Genomic DNA, 23,498 nt, shown 5'->3' on the forward strand with positions numbered 1-23,498 from the left:
TGAGAAGTTGTTATGTCTTGCTCAAAGTCACATAGGTGGGAAATTATTAAGAGTTTGTTGTCGGACTTAGCTTTTTGGCCTGATTCAGTGTATCTTCAAATGTCCTTATATTATACTCTGAATATAATTTTATGTTTTTAAACCTTCATGGAAAACAGTTTGTTAGCCTCTAGAACGATTTTTAAAAATACCCTTTAATCTCTTAATCATATGTCAGTAAATAATCAGTTGTAAGACCAAAGATTTATTTACAAGGATGTTTCTCTTCATATCATTTATTATAGGGAAAAAAATGAAAGCAACCTGAATAGCCAGCCTAAATAAGGGAGAGTTTTATCAGTTACACTACCTATGGAATTGGTATTACATAACCACTAAAATACTTTCCTGCCTTAATGATATGGGCCCATATTTAAGATCTAATAAGTGAAAAAATACTAAATTGCAGAATGAAGTTTAAAATGCACAAAGAAAAAGAGCTGGAAGTGATATGTATCATTTTAACAGTGGTTATCTCTAGGAATTGGACTTATGACTGATTTTATTTGTTTTTTTGCCTTTTTTTAAAAAAATTTTTATTGCATTTTAGGTTTGGGGGTACATGTGCAGAACATGCAAGACAGTTGCATAGGTACATACATGGCAGTGTGTTTTGCTTCCTTTCTCCCCTTCACCCACATTTGGCATTTCTCCCCAGGCTGTCCCTTCCCACCTCCCCCTCCCACTGGCCCTCCCCTTTTCCCCCCAATAGACCCCAGTGTTTAGTACTCCCCTCCCTGGATCCATGTGTTCTCATTTTTCATCACCCGCCTATGAGTGAGAATATGTGGTGTTTCATTTTCTGTTCTTGTGTCAGTTTGCTGAGAATGATGTTCTCCAGATTCATCCATGTCCCTACAAACGACACGAACTCATCATTTCTGATTGCTGCATAATATTCCATGGTGTATATGTGCCACATTTTCCCAATCCAGTCTATCATCAATGGGCATTTGGGTTGATTCCAGGTCTTTGCTATTGTAAACAGTGCTGCAATGAACATTCGTGTGCATGTGTCCTTATAGCAGAATGATTTATAGTCCTTTGGATATATACCCAGTAATGGGATTGCTGGGTCAAATGGAATTTCTATTTCTAAGGCCTTGAGGAATCACCACACTGTCTTCCACAATGGTTGAACTAATTTATACTCCCACCAACAGTGTAAAAGTGTTCCTTTTTCTCCACATCTGTTACTTGGTTTTCTTCTACCAGTCTAGTCCCTCCGCTGTACGACTGCTGAGGTCCACTCCAGGCCCTGCTTTTCTGGGGTGCACCTATAGCAGTTGCGGAACAGTGAGGGATGCTACCAGTTTCTTTTTCTGCTATCTTTGTCCCAGAATGATGCCTGCCAAATGTCAGTCTTTTGGATATAGACGGGTCAGGGAGCTGCTTGAGGAGACAGTCTGTACTTTATAGGAGCTCAAGTGCTGATCTGTGAGCTCTGTTGTTCATTTAGGGCTGTTAGGCTGCTATGTTTAATTCTGCTGCAACAGAACTCATAAAAAAACCCTTTTTTTCTCAGATGCTCTGTAGGGGGGGATTGGGGCTTTATTTTTGAGTGTCCGTTGTGCTGTCCTGCCCAACTAGGAGGCAGTGTAGTCACTATTTGCCTGCCGAGGCTCCTCCCTGCTGGTGTGAGGTTCGCCCTGTTGCTGCAGGCTCTGCCCTTCTGCTGCGGTCTCCGCCCTGCTACCACGGGCTACACCCTGCGGCGGAGTCTCTCTGTGGTAGCGGGTTGCCTCAGCAACAGCAGGCTGCTCAGCAATGGGCATGTACCTCAGTAGGGGCGGATTGCCTTGGTAATGGTGGACGCCCCTCCCACACAGAGCTGCGCCCTCTGGGAACCTCTCCACTGGGAGCGTTTGGAATCACCGTTTTGTTTGTCCCACTGCGCTACGCCAAACGCTGTGTCCCTGGAATCTCCTGGGCCGGCTCACTGTCCAAGTCCCATTCAGTCTCAAGTTCAGCCCTCTCAAGTCTCAGGTCACTGGTTCAACAGGGCCCCTGGACCAGTGCGCTTTGTGCGGAGCGCTGTGTAGCACCGCTGTGCTACAGCCCGGGCTGCCGCTGCACCGGCTGCCGGCTGCCGGCTGCACCAGCCAAAACCTCTGCCTGGCATCCTGCGTCTCTTTTATACCTGGGAATTTCCCCATTCTGTGGGCAACAAAGATCCGTCTGGAAATGCGGCCCTGACTCACCCTCTCCGCGAATTAACCGAGAGCTTCAATCCTGGGTTCTTCTCACAGTGCCATCTTGAGTCCTCTCTTCCGTTTTTTTGCCTTTTAATTAAAATAATTTTGCACTGACTATGCTTTTTAAATTATAATTAAACAACTCTGAAATTCACTGACATAGCCAGTATAGTCAACTGCTTATTGTGTTGACAACACTTTTGAAATATTGACAATGGTTACTAGAAATTTTATGTCTGAAAATAAGTTATTTTCAACCTGGCTTTAAGCAAAATTGAGCTTCTTTAAACTCAAGAAAGGTATGAACAGTGTGCAGAATCTGGGATGATTACATATATTTAAAAAATCAAGATTTTACGGAATTCTCTCCCATGCATTTCCTCTTAAGCATTTTTTTCTGTAGGTTACTCGTTAAGACTTCTCTGTTTTCTGTGTCTCTCTCCCACTTCCCTTTCAAAACCCTCTAAGCTTTTTAATGTCTGTCTTCAGGTATCCAGTCACCCACCACTTTTCATGAATTCTAACAATATTGCTGTAAATATTTTTGTATATCTTTTTTTCCCACAAGAGTTTCTCTGAGGTCATTAAAGATATTCTATGATTTGCATTCTCAGTTTTGTGCATTTGAGTACTGTAAATGAAGACTGATGTGAGGGGAGGGATCAGTATCTTTCTTCCTCATATTAGAGAGATCATTGTTCCAGCATACCTTTTCTTCACTAGTTGCAGTCTCAACCTTGATATTCATCAAGTTTCCTAGGTTCTCCGGTTTATTGATCTATTTGCCTTTATTAACACTGTATAATTTTATAGCTTTGTTTTTAAATTATATCTGAGCAGGGCAATTTTTCCAAGTTTGCTATTTCTCAGGAATGTCTTAGCTCTTTTTGGCCTTTTGCTCTTCCATTTAAATTTTTTTAGCAAAGGTCTTTGTGTTCCATGAAAAGCCTTATGCCTTTTTTGTTTGTTTGTTTAAGATAGTCTTGCTTTGTTGCCCAGGCTGGAGTGCGGTGACGTGATCTTGACTCCCTGCACCTCTACCTCCTGAGTTCAAGCAATTCTCCCATCTCAGCCTTAGAAATAGCTGGGATTGGGCCAGGTGCGGTTGTTCATGCCTGTAATCCCAGCACTTTGGGAGGCCGAGGCGGGTGGATCACGAGGTCAAGAGATCGAGACCATCCTGGTCAACATGGTGAAACCCCGTCTCTACTAAAAATACAAAAATTAGCTGGGCATGGTGGCACGTGCCTATAGTCCCAGCTGCTCGGGAGGCTGAGGCAGGAGAATTCCCTGAACCCAGGAGGCGGAGGTTGCGGTGAGCTGAGATCACGCCATTGCACTCCAGCCTGGGTAACGAGAGAAACTCCGTTTCAAAATAAAGAAAAATAGCTGGGATTAGGCATAGACCACCATGCCTGGCTAATTTTTGTATTTTTGGTAGAAACGGGGTTTCACCATGTGTTGGACAAGCTGGTATCAAACTCGTGACCTCAAGTGATACACCTGCTGCAGCCTCCCAAAGTAATGGGATTACAGGCGTGAGTACCATGTGCAGCCAGCCTTATGCCATTTTGATTGAAATTCTATTTGAACTGTAGAGTTAGAGAACGTAATTTTGCTACTTAGACCTTTTATGTTTTTTAGTGAAGTCATATAATTTCTTTTTTTTTGAGATGGAGTTTCGCTCTTGTTACCCAGGCTGGAGTGCAATGGTGCGATCTTGGCTCACCGCAACCTCCGTCTCCTGTGTTCAGGCAATTTTCCTGCCTCAGCCTCCTGAGTAGCTGGGATTACAGGCACACGCCACCGTGCCCAGTTAATTTTTTTGTATTTTTAGTAGAGACGGGGTTTCACCATGTTGACCAGGATGGTCTTGATCTCATGACCTCGTGATCCACCTGCCTTGGCCTCCCAAAGTGCTGGGATTATAGGCTTGAGCCACCACACCCGGTCCAGTCATATAATTTCTTATGTAGAAGTTTATATCTCAGATTTATTTTTTAAAGAATTTTAATTTTTTAAATTATGAATTTTAAATTAAATTTTCTATTTGTGTTTGGTTTATAGAAATGTAGCTTATTAGTTATTGCCAACAATTTTGCTAAAGCCTTTTATTATTTCTAATAATTTGGGGGTATTTTGGATATATGATATGGGATAATCATTATGTATAAAGACTGAATTTTGTTTTTCTTTCCAGCATTTAATTCCTTTAGTGATTGTATTATATTAGCTGGGATCTCAGTGCACTGTGGAATAGACACAGATTGAGTATCCTCGTTTTGTTCCTGACTTTAAAGGGTATGATCTTTAGCAGATTGACTTTAAAGGGCTAGTATTTTACCACTGAGTGTGATATTATAAAGTGTTTACTTGGATTTGATGAATAACCTCTCCTTCTTCACTCCCCTTTTGTTTTTACTTTTTGTGAATTGTTTTTTCTTTATGCTTTTATATTAAATAATGTATTAATAGACTATTTCTAATGTTGAACTACTTATGCCTACCTGGAGTAAACAAACATGGGCAAAATGTCTTATTTTACTATACATTGCTGAATTAAATTTTTTACTAGTTTTGTGTTTACATTTATGAATGAAATTATAATCTTTTTGGATTGTCTTTGTTATGTTTTGATATCAACATGATAGCCTCAAAATGGGTACTGTTTTTAAATGTCTTTGAAAGGGTTTGGGTTAGATTGAAATTATTGACTACATGTTTATTAGACTTTGTAAAATTATTTTCATCTGGGGTTTGCTTTATGTTAAATAATTTTATAATATATAGTTTATTTGACTCAGTTGTTTATATATTTTAGTGATTTGTCCATCTCTTTTGTTTTCAGATGTGCCACATTCTCTGTTTATTTACTTAGCTGCTGTACCCCCTCTCTCATTACTAGTATTAATTAGAGCTATTTTTTAGTTAATGTATTTTATTAGATTTTTCAAAGTAACAACTTTAGGTTTTGTTAATCCATTCTATTTTCACTTTCTTTACGTTTTATTTATTTCCTGTTGTCTGCTTGTTTAGTTTTTTTTTTAACTTGTTCGATTGTTTAGTTTTCACTGATATTTTCTGTTAGAAACATTTAAGTTTAAAAAGTAACATTTCATATGCTGCTTCAGCTTCATTCCATGAAGATTAAGCTTCTTAATTGGGTTGCTCAAGTCACTATATCATCACCAAATTTTTACCTATTTGGAGCATCATTTATTGAGAGAACTATGTTAAAATCTTCTATTATGTTGGCATATTTAGCAGTTTCTCTTTGTGGTTCAGTCAGTTTTTTGCCTTACGTATTTTTGAGTTTCATTATTAAGTATGTAAAAGTTTAGAATACTTTCCAATGAATTGAACCTTTTATCAATATATAATGACCCATGGTAAAAAGCATTAGCGATGACTATTTTAATTAATATTGCTTTAAATCATTTATGGCCTTTAATTTTAGAAATGTTTCTTGCAAATAGCATATAGGGATAAACAAATCTTGAAAGAGTGGACACTAAATTTCTGAACCACTTTACCTCTAGATTTATGTTTATTTATCATCTCTGGTCTCCAGGGGGTTTTCTTACTCTACTAGCAGCTCAGCAACACACTTAAAAATATTTAATTATTCTTACTATTTTTTGAGAGTTTTACTCTGTCACCCAGGCTGGAGTGCAGTTGCGCAGTCTCAGCTCACGGCAACCTCTGCCTCTCAGGTTCAGGTGACTTTTGTGCTTCAGACTTCCAAGTAGCTAGGATTATAGGCGTGTGCCACCACCCCTGGCTAATTTTTGTATTTTTAGTAGAGACAGGGGTCTACAAAAGTTAAAAAAATTAGCTGAGGTTGAGGGTGTATCCCTGTGGTCCCAGCTACTCAGGAGGATGAGGCCTTTGAGCCCAGGAGTTCGAGACTGCAGTAAGCTATGATTATGACACTGTACTCTGGTCTGAGCAACAGAGTAAGACCCTGTCTCTGTTAAAAAAAAATTTTTTTTTCTGCCTCCTCTTCCTCCTTCTCTATTAAAAATTTTTTTACTCAAGAGCACATTACCATTGAGATTAAAAAGAAACCAGTATGTTTCAGAGGTTGTTAATCATTGTCCCTCAGATTTTCTTAATATACAGTATATCTTTTCAGGATGCTATATTTAAAATGGAAGTTATATTTGTATATTCTATATGTAATCTATACAAATGAGGGTTTTCTTTCATTTTATCTGAAACTTTCTATTAGGGTTTCTTAATTCTATTTAATGTATTTACTACTTCTGAGATAAAATTATCCATGGGTTGAATTATCTTTGAAAGTCATCCATGTTCATACTTTTGTCTCTAATCTTTATTATTATCATTATTATTATTTTTTGAGATGGAGGTCTAACAGTGTTGACCAGGCTCTTCTTGAACTGCTGGGCTTAAGTGATCTTCTGGCTTCAGCTTCCTGAGTAGCTAGAATTACAGGTGCATGCCACCATGTCCAGTTTTTGTCTCTAATTATTGTTTTGGGTTTTTCTTTCTCATTTACTGATTGTCAGTTTTTTAATCCTCTTTGTGTTCATCTTTATAAATTTTTATTTCATATATTGTGTAATGGTTTTTGTTTGATCTCAGTCTGTTTTCTTCTAGAATCACTCCTTTCATCTGGTTCTAATTGTTTTATGATCTTATGTTTAAGCTTTTATAGGATTCATAATTTAATTATGAAGCATCTTTAGTTAATTCAACTTTGTCCAAATTTGTTGCTACTTTCCATACTGGATTAGCTGATTTGTGAATGCTATGCATGTTTTTTTCTGATTTATTATTTTTGTTTTGTTTTTAAGTACACTAGCATAGTAGTTATGTCATTTCTTTTTGTCTTTCATCTTGCTTGTGATTGACTGGGCAAATATATTCAGACTTTTATGTTGTCTCTGATATATTGTGATCTTTGAAGTATTGTATTTCCTGTCCTGTTTGATACAAGGATATCGAAGGCAGATGACTGCCTTCAGTGTTACAGTTCGGCTAAATTTCTATTCATTTATCTGTAGCCTGAGAAAAAGAGAGCTCAATTGTAAATCCTTGCTCAGAAACTTGGGTTTAGCTGTCTTAGGATCTTGCTAAAAGTTTTTCCTGAGGTTTTATTCTACCCAGCCTTAGAAATAGGATGATGTGGAATTATCCCTCACCAGCCATCCCCTCAATTTTGTTAAGTCACCTTATTGATGACAAGCCTTGGTATTGATACTTGATACTTAGTGGAAGCCATGCAGTGGTATTCAGGGACTTGTATTCCTGAAGGGGTTTTCTTGACTTTTAAAATTATCTACTTACCATTTCAGTTATTTTTCTCCAATTGAGTGGGGCTGAGGAGTGGAGTGTGTGTCAGTCAGCTGAAGCTGCCATAATGATATACCAGAGACTGGGTGGTTTAACAACAGAAATTTGTTTTCTCACAGTTCTGGAGGCTGGTTGTTTGAGATCAGGGTGCCAGCATGTTTGGGTTCTGGTGAGGGCTTGCTTCCTAGCTTGCCCATGATGACTTTCTTGCTGTGTTCTCACATGGTGAGGAGAAAGAGTAAGAAATCTCTCATTCTACCTTATATGAGGAAGGCCACAATCCTGTTGGATTAGGCTCCCACCCTTATGACTTGATTTAAACTTAATTGCTTCCTAAAGACCACATCTCCAGATGCAGTCAGATTGTAGAGGTTAGGAATTCAACATATGCCTTGTGAGGAAACAGTTTAGTCCATAGTAAAGGGTCAGGGTGAAACTGATGAGAATTCTCATCTACGGTTTTTCATACTACTAGTATAGGTAGAGCAGGATTAGGAGCTACCCCAGGCAGCCTGCCTCACCAGAATCATCTTCTTTTTGTGGTCTTCAGTTTTGAGCTTTCTGATATAATGTGGTCTGTCCCCTTTTCAAATTTGTTCCCAGTATTTTGGGAGGCACTCAGTTTGTTTGATTTACTGTTTTATTTCATTTTGTTGAGTGTTATGGGAAATAAATTTAGTGTATGAATTTCTTTCTAGAAAGAAAGCCTAGTTAGATAAATTTGTCTAAAAATAAAATGAGAGCTGCATTTCATAACATATCGAGAAAACAAGTAAAGAATTAAATGTAAAAAATGATTCTATAAACATTTAAAAGAAAACATTGATGGTAAATTTATCTTTAATTGGAGTGCTGTTCAAACATAAAAGCAAAAATATAAATTAAAAGAGCACATTTTTTTTCATTACTGTTAATGCAAATGTACTAATCAGTTATGTGTTGTGGGGTTATAAATTGGATGTCTTTCTGGAAAATAATAGTATAAAAGTGTGTGTATATATTTATATCTCAAGTTAAAATGTTCATACCTAAGACATTGTTTCCGTAATATTTATTGGCGTAGGAAATTGTGTTGAGTAGTTTGGTGAGGCTGAATAGCATAGGTAATAAGAGTCTGAATTTTAATACATGCTCTACCTCTAACTCACTCTGGAATCTTGGACAATGTAGCTTCTGCTTCAGTTGTATCATCTGTAAAGTAGGGATAATAGCAGGATTTATTATAGGGTTCTTGTGCTGCTTAAATGGCAAATAGTTGATGATTAATGTGTTATTTTGTTAATTAGATATATTATGATACCAGTCATAATTAAAAATGCAGAATACCAAAATTAAAAGAAGCTTAATTCTGGGTTGTAGAGTTACTGTTTCTGTCTTTATGCTTTTTTTTTAGTGCTTTCTCATTTTCTCTAATAATAAAATTAATACTGAAAACAGCCATATATTTGTAGAGTGTGCCTATTTCCGTTAATTTTTTTTTTTTTGATACTGAGTCTCACTCTGTTGCCCAGGCTGGAGTACAGTGGCTCAATCTCGGGTTACTGCAACTTCCGCCTCCCGGTTCAAGCAATTCTGCTGCCTCAGCACCCCCTAGTAGCTAGGATTACAGGCATGTGCCACCATACCTGGCTAAATTTGGAATTTTTAGTAGAGGCAGGGTTTCGCCATGTTGGCCAGGCTGGTCTTGAACTCCTGACCTCACGTGATCCACCCACTTTAGCCTCCCTAAATGCTGGGATTACAGGTGTGAGCCACCATACCCAGCCTATTTCAGTTAAATTTTAAAAATTAGCTTGTTTAATCTGTTGCTAAAGCTAAGTTCAGTCTACCATTTGAAGATACATCATTTCTTTAAAGAGCAAGGAAAGAAATTTTATAAGTTCATTGAGTATTTAATTCCTTAATATACCTTTCAAATATATAGTCATATATTGAGCTGGCCCCATGCAAATTTAATCCAGGTCCTGAGAGTTTGACCTACTTATTTACATGTTAGCACCTTTTAAAAACTTGTGATCAATGAAAGTGCTGCCCCTGAGTAATATCAAGCCTCAGCGTTCTACACACTTGATTCTCCAGAGCTGGAGTCGGAACAGCTTAAAGTTTGACTTCTTATTTACTCTTTGCTTGCCGTACCAGTATATTTTGTAGAATAAGATTGGAAAAAGTTGAGGGAAAAGAGGGGACTGGAGAAAAAAGGAAAAGACAAATCACTTTTAAACATGGCAGGTGATAGTAACTAATCTTTTCTTTTGTCTTTTGTTTCTCCTGTATGTCAAGTGGCTGTTTAGTGTTTTGGTATTTTCCAAACAAATATAGAACGATTTCATTCAAGAAGCTGTTCTTTTTCTATCTGTGCTTCCTGAGAAATGTAAACAGTGACTACACATGATAATGTGAAAAAATCTTGTGCAATTCTTGTATGGTACTTGTATCCACGTAAAATCTTGCAAATTATATTCGAGTATACCCGGTGTTTTGTGTCTCAGAAATGTATTACTCTAGCAACATTGCTTTATTTTTATAGTGTTATAAGTGCCTAGTATATTTCTTATGTTTTTATGAGATAGAAAAAATGTGAACATACAAACTTAGTTGATTTAAGCAAGCTTATATTTTTTTCTGAAACCAATTTCAGTGTGTTCAAAAAAAGCCAAAAGTGAGTTTTTTCTTTTTTGACTTTTCTGTGGTTAAAAGCAATCTTTTAAATATATGAGTATGATACCTGTAATAATTGGTAGGTACATAAAGATTGCAATACATATACATAAAGTATTTGTTAGTAAATTTGAACGTGAGAAATCCCTTCATTTTTGTCAAAAAATTAGTCATTTAAAAATACTGATTGAATTTTTAATTACTAACTTTTACAGTGTCAGATAAGCCTACATGATTAAAAATTTATAAAGAAGTCACATTATTTTTACATGTAGTTATAAACATAATGAAAAACAGCTTGTATTTTTTTGATTGGTAGGTGTTTTGTAAAAATTTTATAGATTATAAGTATATATAATAGTAATTCATTTATCATTGCTTCTTTAGATTCCTTAACTTTAGGCACATCTGAACTTTTTATTTATCCATCTTCCATTCCTTGCCAATAGTGTTGCACTTTTCTACCATTTTGGAAAATCTTGGAAATCAGATCCAGGGATTATTAAAGCAACAGAAGAACAAAAGAAAAAGGTAGCAAATACCAACTAAATCACTTGTATTTTAACTGCCAAATTATCAGTATTTATAGCAGATACTAGAATACAAAGGAAGTAACTATCTTTTACAATATAAGGTGGTTACTTTAAGCTAAATTGAGCTTACATATCTTTTATTTGGTGCTCGCCCTTGGTGCTCTTGTGATGCCTGTCTATAACACTTCCATGACATTTTATAATTTCATGTTTTTCTCCTTTACAAGGCCACTGTGATTGCTTTGAGGGGTGTGTATCTTAAATACCTCTGTAAATCTTAAATATCTCTGTAAATCTCCAGGAAATAATTTGCATTCAGTAGATGTTTGCTAAATGACTAAACTAGAAGGTCAATAAATTGGTTAAGTGCAGATATACCATCCCAGTAGCTAAAATATTGTATGTACCATCCAGGGCATCCCTTTCTTATAACGCAGGTAATTAGCAAACCAATTTTATATAACAATGTTGTGTATTTAGAGAATTGTAATAGAAGCATTTTATATTTTAAGAGCTGTTGTATTTAGTCTCTAAAAACAAGACGAATTTTGATGAGTTATTCTGTCCATAATAAACTAAGACAATGGCAGACTCTTATGATCTAATCCCCTTTTTTCTGGGCAGCATAGAGATTGCTACCCTGTATTCTTATTTCGATGAAATAGCAGTAAATAAAAAGATTTTGTGTCTCTTTTTGAACTGAAAACATCAGTAAATTAAAGATGAAAATCATGTTTATTGATTCATAGTGATGGCGAAAGAGTTGGTGAGCATTGTTTAGTTTTGAATTAAATATTATTTTTTTAATTCACAGACAATAGTTGAACTTGCAGAGACAGGAAGTCTGGACCTCAGTATATTCTGCAGTACCTGTTTGGTAGTATTTTCTTCTTTGTTCTTCTCCCTTCTTTTCCTCCTGACAGTGGCATAGCATAGCGGGTGTGGGGTGTGGGAAAAGGAAGAATTTCTTTCACTGAACACATTCCCTGCCCCGTGGTATAAGAGGAAAGGTGGTTAAACGATGTCTCCTTCCCAAGGTGCTTATTCCCTGATGGTAGACCTTGACTGCACTTTTGATTCAGAGGTGCCATTTATTTGTATTCAATCTCTTTCTCTTTTCTCTCTTGAAATGTTGCTCAATAAATTAAAAACTAAGTAATAAAGTATTTCATATCAAAGCTTTATAATGATTCCCTAGTAGATTGTTTTCTTTACTACATTTTAAGAAAATTTATACTTGTATTTAAAAGCCACATAGGAAAAATCCATTAGATAACTAGTAGGACAACATGGCCTGTAACCAAGTTCAATTTGAATAGGTGTTTTTTTTTTTGAGACGGAGTTTCGCTTCTGTTACCCAAGCTGGAGTGCAATGGTGCAATCTCGGCTCACCGCAACCTCCGCCTCCTGGGTTCAGGCAATTCTCCTGCCTCAGCCTCCTGAGTAGCTGGGATTACAGGCACCTTCCACCATGCCCAGCTAAGTTTTTCTATTTTGAGTAGAGACGAGGTTTCAACATGTTGACCAGTATGGTCTCTATCTCTTGACCTCGTGATCTATCCGCCTCGGCCTCCCAAAGTGCTGGGATTACAGGCTATCATAGATTTTTAAAAGTGGTCATCGTCAGCCAGTTCATAGGTCAAGATATATATGAAATCACTAGTATTCATTAATAGAGTCAGGTATAGTACTACTGACATTGTTTATTATTATAGACATCAGTTTTCCGTAGAATAATACTCATGTTTTAATTATTTTTCTCTTAGTTTTTACAATTAGTATTTGTGAAAAATATATAGACTGCCGTAGTGCTTAAATTATGTTTTTCTACATGGAAATTGAAATATCCCAAAATCGTACATGAAACTCAATGCTCTTTTGTATTTATGCACTGCAAGTTAACTAATGTCTTAACATCTGATTAATAATAAAGTCACTGACTTCATTTAGGATCATGGAATAAATTTTTGAAACAGTTCTTATTCTGCAAATTCTTTATTACACTTAATATTCTTTGAGCAGTTATGATTTTGAATATTCAAAATATATACAACTTCACTTTTGGTAGGAACTTTAAGATACCGACAAGATTCTTTTGTATATTCAGGCATTCTGAAAACAGTTTTTGTTTCTATGCTTTATAGTGAGTAATTTAGAAGATTGATATTCTTTTTTTTAATATTTAGAATGTTTTAATACACTACTGTTCTGTGGAAATATACTGTTTTACAAAGTCAAGTATGCAGTGGTGATGTACTTGCCATATGGCAAACACATTATATAGTCAGTCAATACAGATAGCAGTTTCATTGTCAAATAAATATCTGATGGCAAGAATAAGACTATTTTTTGCCATCATAGCATAAATGTTTTATTATATATTATTTATAAGCCACATAATTCTTTTTGTAAAGATCACTTTCTATTATAAAATCTTGCAAATCAGCAGAGGAAGTTGTCATTATATGGGTATGCTTCACTTTGGTAAGTAGACAAGTCCCTAAGGTTTGTAGGTCAGAGCTTTCTTAAAAATAAATTAATTTAGTGATTACACCCCTGCACTCCATCCTGGGCAACAGACTGAGACACTGTCTCAAAAGAAAAAAAAAAGGATTACTTTGTAAGTGATCCAAGGAACTTTGAGACCAAGTCATGCCTTAACTAGTCAGTCTGTTTTTCAGATTTTTTACTAGCATTGCCCAAAGGGCAACTAGTGTTGCAGCTGAGGGTTGGTAGTGGGGATAGAAATTGTTTGAATAGCCTGCTGCCTTCTCCTAAGTAGATTTAATCTCACAACTGTGGTGAAGAATAACTTACTCTTTTCTTTATTCCACAGACAATTTTGGTAGATGTAAGAACTGCGTACTCACTGTGACTTTTCCTTGGTACCTCAAAATAGTGTATAACCTTATGCAAACTAACAGAGAAGTGACAGTGGTTTTGCTGAAACACTGAAGTATATTTATAAATATTTTTCTTGCAAGAGTTAGTAACTCCAGCTCTTCTATTATATGTCTAGCATTAGGACTGCCAGTGCTTTGAAGATCACCAACGAGTTCTTGTATTCACTTGACTGATTTAGAGTAATGTAGGTTTTAAAAACCGTTTTAAAACACTTGAAAAACAGACATCATAAGCATGAATTCTTTATTGCGTGTCAGTAGCAGAATAATGAATTTTATGGTTTTTTTTTTTTTTTGCAAGAAATAGTGACTGTCTAAACTTCTTAAGCATGTTCTGCATTCTTAGATATAGTAATACATTTCAGCAGGAGAAATGCTGTACTCATTCTCTTTAATTCTCTTTAAAAAAAAATCTTTGAGACAGTCTGAGGTCTCAAAAGGCACTTTATTGAAGAGAAATAGGTGTATATGCTGTTTTTTGCTGGATATGTTAATTTGGAGAAGACAAATTTTTTTTGATGTTTGAATTTTAAGAGCTTTTTAAATTCACATTTAGCCTGAACTTCCTTTTAGTAAGGAATAATTTTATTTTATTAAAGAATAACCAGTATCATGACCATTAGTCATAATGGGACATCATTTAGAAGACTGGATATTGCTATATTTCTATTATTCAGAAATTTGAGGGATGTGAATTAAACATAGCATCATTCATCACATCAAATTGGTGTTTAATTCTTAGTTGTTGTTTTTGTAAATTGATGGTTCAGTTTCATTCTTAAGAGCATATTTTCTAGAGTAGCCTCATTATTTTATTCTTTGTTTTTGCAGCTGAAATTTTATTAAAACAATAGTGATTTTTGGTTTCATTCATTTGGAAACCTTGATATAATCTTGTTTAAAAATTACAGTTTTATTTTTATAATTATATTTTGAGAAAATATTCAGCTTTCTTTCTTAGTACAATGCCTTTCATAATCCTTTAACATGCCTATTAACAGATACGGAAACCGGTGAGGTCCAAACATTGTGGTGTGTGCAACCGGTGTATAGCAAAATTTGATCATCATTGCCCATGGGTGGGTAACTGTGTAGGTAAGTTATATTAGTAATTTCTTATATATCATTCATTAAGTTACTTTAGGCAATGAATAAAGTATAATATTAAAGTAGGCAGTAGAAAGTTATTCACCCTTCATTTCCCCAATTATCTTCTGGTTGACACACAGCAATGCTTTTGAGAGAGGGAGGGAAAAAATTACAAAATCAGTCCCTGATAATCTTTTCTCTATCAATTCTGTCTGATGCCTACTCTCTTCACCTTTCCCCATTGGTTAACAATGAAATTGATAAGGAGACAAATAATTTTTTTTTTCTAGTTAAACTAGAGAACCGAAGGCAGTAATATTTAAAATGATGTTAGAGGTAGGCTGGGCATGGTGGCTCACACCTGTAGTCCTAGCACTTTGGGAGGCTGAGATGGGCAGATCACCTGAGGTTGGGAGTTTGAGACCAACCTGACCAACAAGGAGAAACCCTGTCTCTACTAAAAGTACAAAATTAGCCAGACATGATATTGCATGCCTGTAATCCCAGCTACTCAGGAGGCTGAGGCAGGAGAATTGCTTGAACCTGGGAGGTGGAGATTGTGGTTGTGGTGAGCTGAGATTGCGCCATTGCACTCCAGCCTGGGCATCAAGAGCGAAACTCCGTCTCAAAAAAAAGATGTTATTATATATAGAGGCAGAGAGGAATGACAGATAAGAACCATACGCACCTCAGTGTTCAAGAATGGTGAAGTCTAAGGAGATACCCTGGAGATTTTATGAGGTGACAGAAAGGAAACATTACAAAACAAATTACGTAATTCTGTTGAGGGGAAGCCTTGGAAAAGTTGGATTATAAAGTTTGTAAAAGTAAAGATAAAATAGGACTCTTAAACCTTACAAAGAATAGGATTAGAGGTCAGAATTAGTTCTTTGGGACTTGAATACCATTGCTGTTATCATATCTTTGTGTGTAATCGTAAGCATTCTTTAAGATTTTTATTAAAACATTTTTCCTGAAAATTACTTTTTAAAATAACGTATGTGTGATTATCAGCACAATTGTAGCATACCTTTCATGGCATACCCCTCAAAAGTGCATTACCCGTTGTTTTTGCTTAGCTGAAAAAACTTGCTTCTGTGTTTTTCTTTAGGTGCAGGCAACCATAGATACTTTATGGGCTACCTATTCTTTTTGCTTTTTATGATCTGCTGGATGATTTATGGTTGTATTTCTTGTGAGTACAATTAGTTTTTTGTCTTTTGAAAACAAATTTCTGCATACTCAGATTATACTTACCATACTAACAAATTATGATAAGGACAAAAGTCTTTTAACTAAAATTATGGTTTGGACACCTTATGAAACACAAAAGGGAAAAAAGATAGAGATTAGTTATGTCCAATGTACAGTATAAGCAAACAGTTAGCAGTTAACAACCTTTTAATACTTGTGTCCTCTGAAAAACATGTTGGTTTAATAGACTCTGAGAAGCTTCTGGGTAAAATGCATCAACATTTTCCCCATGATGTGCTTGCTTTACTATAGTAGCTTATAGATTAAGTGATTGTGCTAGTTCTGTTTCTTACCAAGCAGTTGGGAACGTATACTTACAATTAAATTTGCAGAGAACTTGAAATATTTTGAAAAGTAAGGTGTAATTATTGCATATTAGAGAATATTAGTACATATCAGAAGTTACCTTTTTAAACATAAATTGTTCTTCCATCACGTGGGTTTCATACCTTAAAGGAAATGATGGATTTTTATTGCATCGAGAATGCAATCTGGAAAGAGTTTAAATGAATACATTGGTTACAATGCCTCAGGTCTTAGTGGTGCTTAGCATAAAGATGTATTAGATCCTGTTTTAAATATAAGTCTTGGAAGGATGATTTTCTAGTCTTCCTTGCCCACAGATAATTATAATAATCAGTGTTATTGCCCGAATGAACCAAAGGAGGTTATTACCTCAGTTAAAGAGTAGTAGGAAGTAGTAGGTCAAAGAGTAGTAGGTCAAAGAACTTTACCTAATTTCTGGCCCAGCACACCTGAGAGATAAGACTTTGCTGCCAGCAATAGCAATACATGATAGCAGCTCTCAAAGAGCAGGAGATTTTGTGTTAGAAAAAGCCTACTTTAGGTGGGCATGGTGGCTCATGCCTGTAATCCCAACACTTTGGGAGGCCGAGGCGGATGGGCCGTTTGAGGCCAGCCTAGGCAACATAAGGAGAGAGACGCCATCTCTACAAAAAACACAAAAATTAGTCAGGTGTGGTAGCGCATGCCTGTAGTCCCAGCTACTCAGATGGCTGAGGTGGGAGCGTTGCTTGGGCCCAGGAGGTGGAGGCTGCGGTGAGCCTTGATTGAGCCACTGCACTCCAGCCTGGGTGACAGAACAAGACCTTGTCTCAAAAAAAGGGCCCACATCACCAGCCTGTTATGTTATATGCCCCCTTGTCAAAAAATTTCTTTGGTATATCCTCTGTGTGTAAAGAAAATATTCATCTAAGTATTGTGTGAATGCAATACCAATAAAATACAATAGTTTATTCTGAAGATACACTAATTTTTCTTTTTAAGATTGGTGGCTGCTTTTCCATTTGTCTTTTTTTCATTGAAATATAATAGGGTTCTTTAATAGCGTGAAAACATTTGCTCTTGAATGTTATCAATTAAATCTAGACTGTTTGACTGTGTTTTCTAAATGGCGCCAGCACCAATGCCTGTATGAGGTGCTTGGATGATGATTGAGTAAATTTGAGTACTTCTGTTCTGGCTTTAGACTGGGGACTCCACTGTGAGACCACTTACACCAAGGATGGATTTTGGACATATATTACTCAAATTGCCACATGTTCACCTTGGATGTTTTGGATGTTTCTGAACAGTGTTTTCCATTTCATGTGGGTAGCTGTATTACTCATGTGTCAGATGTACCAGGTATGTGCAAGTGCATTCTTTATAGTGCACTTACTGAAAACTCTTCCATCTCTGCTTAAAAGATAATAATATGCTCTCTTCCTAACCACTCCTGCTTTGAAAGGGTTAATTTTATTTTACAATTTAGCTTTCCTTTCTCTCTCTCTTTTTCCCCTTCCTCTTCTCATATTGTGAACTTCTGACTTTTAGTTCTTATCAGAATTTTTTATCTGTTATTCCTGACTTAAATACATCTAGTTGAACATGTGTGAGCTTAGATTTATGATGACATTAATTCTGTGTTTTTAAGGGTATTTTTATTATTCACAAATACCAATATTTATTCTAAAGCCTTTTTTTTAAATAGGAATTTTTAAAAGCTCATTCTCGAAGAGAGTAATGGGGAGGTTGTCTGAGCATGAATAGTGTCTATCCATTTACACTATGTCAATCAAGGAACCTGTCTTTAAATGTTTTTCACATTTAACTGGACACTTTTCACAGTCAAAATGATACCATGTAAACTAGCTTTGATGATCTCCTGATGGAAAGCTGAAAACAGACCTGTTATTTTTATCTTTATCCTAGTTGTCTTTGAATTCATGTTTTTTACATTAAGTATTTAGAAAGAATAATAGTTTCCTGCTGGGCATGGTGGCTCACACCTGTAATCCCAGCACTTTGGGAAGCCGAGGTGGACAGATCACTTGAGCCCGGAAGTTCAAAATCAGCTTGGGCAACATGGTGAAACCCCATCTCTACCAAAAAAAAAAAAAAAAAAAAAAAAGAAAATTTGACCGGCATGGTGCGTGCACCTGTAATCCTGGAGACTGGTGGGGCAGCAGGGGTGGGATCACTTTATCCTGCCCAGGAGGCAGAGTTTCAGTGAGCTGAGAATGTGCCATTGCACTCCAGCCTGGTTGACAGGGCAAGGCCCTGTCTCAAAACAAAACAAAAACAAAAACAAAAAACAAGAATAATGGCTTGCTTTTTCTTTCCTCTTAGATTTCATGTTTAGGTATTACTACAAATGAAAGAATGAATGCCAGGAGATACAAGCACTTTAAAGTCACAACAACATCTATTGAAAGCCCATTCAAGTACGTACATATCTATAAATTTAATATTTTCCCTGGTCATATAAATTTTCTTACTAACCAGACTCTTTAACTTAGTGATATGTAAAATAGCGTTTAAATCCTATTTAAGATGTCTGCAGAAATAGCATTGGTCAGTTCACCATTACACCATAACATAATGTAATTCATCACATCAATTATATATAATAAAGTTGTGATATCTCCTTATATTTTTCCTTTTTAATTTTAATTTATATTCAGTCTGGTGCTTAGAAACAGTACAATCCTAATTATATGACATATTTAAAACTGAGTTTTACTGAAGTTATTACAAACTCTTAAGGTTTTGTGGTGCTGTCAATTATGACATACTTCTGGAAAGCAAGCATATCTTTAAATAAAAACAGAGACAGTTAGTTGGGTAGTTTTGAGAATTCTCCCAGAGGTACAAAAATTATGTAAGGCATAAAACTGACTGCTTTTCTGAAGGTGTTGCTGGAATACTAAAATTTTGTGAACTTATCCTTGATGTTTCTTTTTTAAGTTGTTATCCTTAGGTTCACTGCCAAATTCATGTTATTTATAATTATTTTGTCTTTTACTTTTTTTTTATTTTAGAGGTAGTTTGTCTCCTGCCTAAGAGCCACTAATTAAAGGCTTTTTATCAAAAATTGCATATGGAGCTAGGCATTGTTGTACATGCCTGTAATCCTAGCTACTTGGGAGGCTGAGGTGAGAGGAATGCTTGAGCCCAGAGTTGGAGGCCAGGCTGGGCAACATAGTAAGAATTTTTAAAAGCTTTAAAAGCACATTTGAATAACTTTAAAATATAATTGTCTAAGTCTTTAAATTAGCAAAAGAGAAAAATCATTGTTGGCAGAGCATTGGAGAAACATGAAGGCTTATGTATTTTATAGAGTTATAAATTGGTTCCTTCTTGGAAGTAACCTGAGTTTTTAAGTTTAGAAAAAAATATATTTAACACAAAAATTATATTGAATTCATGTATTAAATCATTTATACTGACTGACATTTTTTTCTCCTTGGGGTGCTGTATTTAGCCACGGATGCGTAAGGAATATTATAGACTTCTTTGAATTTCGATGCTGTGGCCTCTTTCGTCCTGTTATCGTGGACTGGACCAGGCAATATACAATAGAATATGACCAAATATCAGGATCTGGGTACCAGCTGGTGTAGCAACATCTTTATCCTATGAAGCATATTGCTGAGTGGTGCCTGAAAATTGTGTCTGTCCGTGTCTCTCTCACACTCGAATCCACATCCTTTGAACAAGAGCATGCTATGTGTAGGGCTAACGGTGAATTTTACAGTCTTTTTTTTCAACACTTTTATTAACAAAAGTAAACATGGACAGAACACACTGCCATTTCTGGGAAGAATGCAGATGATAAAAAAAAATTTTAATGGTTCTTAATGTGGAAATTCACAACATACTCAACTTTTGGGTTTTGTTCTCACAGTATTTTTCACAAACAAAGGGTATGCTTATTCTGTTGACAGACATGGTATACTGATCAGAAATGTTCAGTTTTAACTAAAACTAAACTTACGTTACTTGGCTTAATTTTATGATGCAATCTAGTAGGAGAATTGCATCTAATTCCAGTAGCATCGTTTACGTTGGTTGACTAGTATTATGTACATTTTAGAATGTACACGTAAATACTGTGATGAAAATCATGTGATTGGGATCTACATGTTGTTGACTTCAAAGGCAGGAGAAAATGTTCACAATAAAATGTGCTAACAATGTGTTGTTTCTATCAGCTGTTGCAATGCTGATATATTTCTTGTTCAGTGAAATAATTTGTAGTAACCTTGCTCTGAGGTTTCGTGGTCTGATAATGAAGCACTTGCATGAGTATAGTAAGTCATGTTATTTTGTTCAAATTTAAAAGCCCTACTAAGTGCATGATACACCGCATAGAATGTATACTAGCAGATACTATCCAGTGAAGCATAAATTAGAATTTAATTTGATGTTCAAACAGTTCCATTTTTAAGGGTTAAGGTGGTATTTTCAAGAAAAAAGCAGAATAATGCAAAATTCTCAGTAATAGTGATACATGGAATACTTTTAAAATTCTCAGCTGCAAAATAATTGTAGACAAAATAATGGCATTTAACTAAAGATGGAGCATGATCTGTGTATATAGCACATGTGAATAAAAGAAAAGCTGATGGTATATTCTGGTTTTAATAAAATGACCTATCAGAAAGTAGAATTTCATCCACAAGAATATTTCAATTTATCCGATACTGAATAAGTTCTGAAACAGCTTTAGAAAAGATTTTATTTTTGTTAAATGTGATGCACTGATCAATTTTTGTCACAGCATTTTCATACCCTCCTGGTGGACTACTAGTCACTGCTTCCGTAAATACTGTTTACAGGGTAAGATATAGTTTAGTCATCTTAAGTGCTGTAGCACACTGTGGTTCGAGCAACCTGTGGAAAATCTGTGAGAGGGAATGGGGTAGGAGGGGGTAGGGGAATGGTGGTCAGACAGATGACAGAACCTAGACCAGTGTAAAGAATGTGTATCTGTATATAAATAATTTATCAAATAGTTTTCTTTTTGTGTCTGTATGTGTTAGTGTTTTTAAAGCTGCTCATTTCATTTTATCCAACCAAAAAGAAAAGGGAGATAACTAATGAGCTTCTAGTGATGTTCAAAATTGCTGTTAATAGGCATTATACCCTGCAAGTTCACTGCATGTCTGATGCTTGGTAAAACTAGTATTCCCCGTAAAATGCAGATTACAGGTATTAAAGCAATCTAGTGGTATACCAGCCCCTTGCCTTAGTAAGAGGAGCAGTGAAATGTATATAGTTGATGTTCAGTATTTCCAAGTACCATTTTTATATAGTAGTTTATTTGACCATAAGTCACACATCAAATAAAGATTACCCTTAGTGTATGTGTTTTAATATTAGAAAATTGGCATATGTACTTTATTTTTGAAAAGGGAAGAGATGGGTGTGGGGTGGCAATAGCATTGTGCCATTTTGTCTTAGAATGTAAAAATTGGTTAACTTTACAAATGTCAGCTAGTTTTGACTACTAATTGGGGGAAATTTTAGATAATTTTTAAATTCAGAGTTATTTATAAAATGCTAGAATTTGTTTTAATTTTTTGTATTTTGAGCCACTTCACATGAAGACTCAGTTGCATTTTTATCAAATACATTTTTATCAACAGTTAAAGACTATGGTGGTTTTTCAGAGTTTGGCTAAGAATGTTGTTACCATGTTCTTTGTTTGTGGTACAATATTCTTTTCAGTGCAAAAGAGATGTCATTCAGTTAAATAGACAAAAAACCTCTAGATGTATTAATGGAAAATACTAGCAATGTGAATGCTTTTGTAGTAACCATCTTGTAGTACCTGTGAAAACTATAACTCAGAAATGGTCAGATGGTCAGGAGCCAGCTATGCAGCAGTATACCATCTGTTTAATTATTCTGTAGGTCCTGTGTGTGGAACCAACTATAAACCCAGTTCTAAAGTTGTGTATGATGGTGAACCTTTGAGAATAGTTCATATCAACCTAATTGGATACTTTTAGCAAATAGGAAATTAATTCTCAGCACTGAACATGAATTACTTCTTTGGAGTTTTTTTCATTCATATTTTTGTTGTTTCCAGGAATTTGGTATTAATGGGCGTAAAATAGGATCATTGTACTTAAGCTATGGCTATTTTTATTTTATATTTTCTTTATTTATAACTGTGCCAAGTATTATTTTGCTACTTACCGTATTATTCTGTGGAAAAACCTGTAAAGTGTTTAATAAATTAGCCCTCCTTACATAAATTAAATGTCAAAATTTTGTAAAATATTAATCAGAATAAATACTGACTCTTAAGTGTGTGCTTGTTTATGATTTCACGCAATTTACATGAGGAAATTGATGAAATATGATAGTGGTACCTATGATATGAAAAGATTATTTATATCCTGGTTAACTAGGAGTCAAGTGGCATAGGACTGTAGGAATTTGGAAACGTAAAAGATGGTGTTAGCATTCTAAAAAAAAAAAAAATCCAATACTGTGTTTATGCATGTATGTGTAATTAATGTTTTTTTTAAATAAAGAGAAATTTTTTTAGGAATTTTGAATTTCATGGAGTTAATTAGGATCCTCAGGGACTGTATGAATCACCCAAGTTTTAAATATGTCTAAAGATACTATACTAGTAAAGAAAAATATGGCAGAATGAAGCCTACCAGACATTGATCTCAGTTACTTGAGAAGATACGTGTGGCAAAGAGAACTTCTCTATCTGGGACTTTAAAATGCAAAAATTACTAATATGCCCTTCCCTGTTGTTCCAGTGGTTGTTAATGGTTTGAGAACCCAGTGGTATTAAACAGGAATATTTTCAAATTGGACTAATACTCTAGCCATAAATTTAGATTAAAAAAATGCCCCAAGAGTTGTCTGGAGCTCAAGTAACAGTATCTTGAATGACTGTATAAAGTAAAGCAAGTCACCAGTTTTCATTCCAACCCAGTATTTTCCTCCTCTTTATTGTCAACTTTTTCTCTCCCCTAGTCCTTGCTAGATTGATAGATCATACCTATGATAATGGATGTCTGGGTCTAGGAGTTTTTAGCCATAATTGGAAACAAGTGGTACATACCAGTATAGAAAATCTTAACGTCTTATCAGAAAGTAAAGTACTTGTTACCAGAGTTTTCTATTAAATATATTTATGTGACTTAAAATAGAAAAATCTGTAATTCCAAGTAGAGTGAACATTCAGAATGTTC

General features: G+C 35.4%; 1 protein-coding gene across 3 annotated transcripts in view; it reads left to right on the plus strand.

The window, feature by feature from the left end:
- ZDHHC17 (zDHHC palmitoyltransferase 17) overlaps positions 1-22,590 on the plus strand; it is a 92,592-nt gene extending 70,002 nt beyond the window's left edge. For 2 of the 3 annotated variants that reach the window (XM_002752805.6, XM_054238641.2), the window contains 7 exons: positions 10,618-10,742; positions 11,559-11,621; positions 14,649-14,742; positions 15,848-15,931; positions 17,480-17,637; positions 18,622-18,716; positions 19,757-22,590. In XM_002752805.6, coding sequence (XP_002752851.5) covers positions 10,618-10,742; positions 11,559-11,621; positions 14,649-14,742; positions 15,848-15,931; positions 17,480-17,637; positions 18,622-18,716; positions 19,757-19,895 — 758 coding nt within the window. In that variant the 3' untranslated portion in view covers positions 19,896-22,590. The remainder of the gene's footprint in view (positions 1-10,617; positions 10,743-11,558; positions 11,622-14,648; positions 14,743-15,847; positions 15,932-17,479; positions 17,638-18,621; positions 18,717-19,756) is intronic. The other variant, XM_017976226.4, reaches the window with a different exon arrangement.
- The last annotated feature ends 908 nt before the right edge of the window (positions 22,591-23,498 follow it).

Source organism: Callithrix jacchus, chromosome 9 (genome assembly GCF_049354715.1).
Source record: "Callithrix jacchus isolate 240 chromosome 9, calJac240_pri, whole genome shotgun sequence".
Taxonomy (NCBI): domain Eukaryota; kingdom Metazoa; phylum Chordata; class Mammalia; order Primates; family Cebidae; genus Callithrix; species Callithrix jacchus.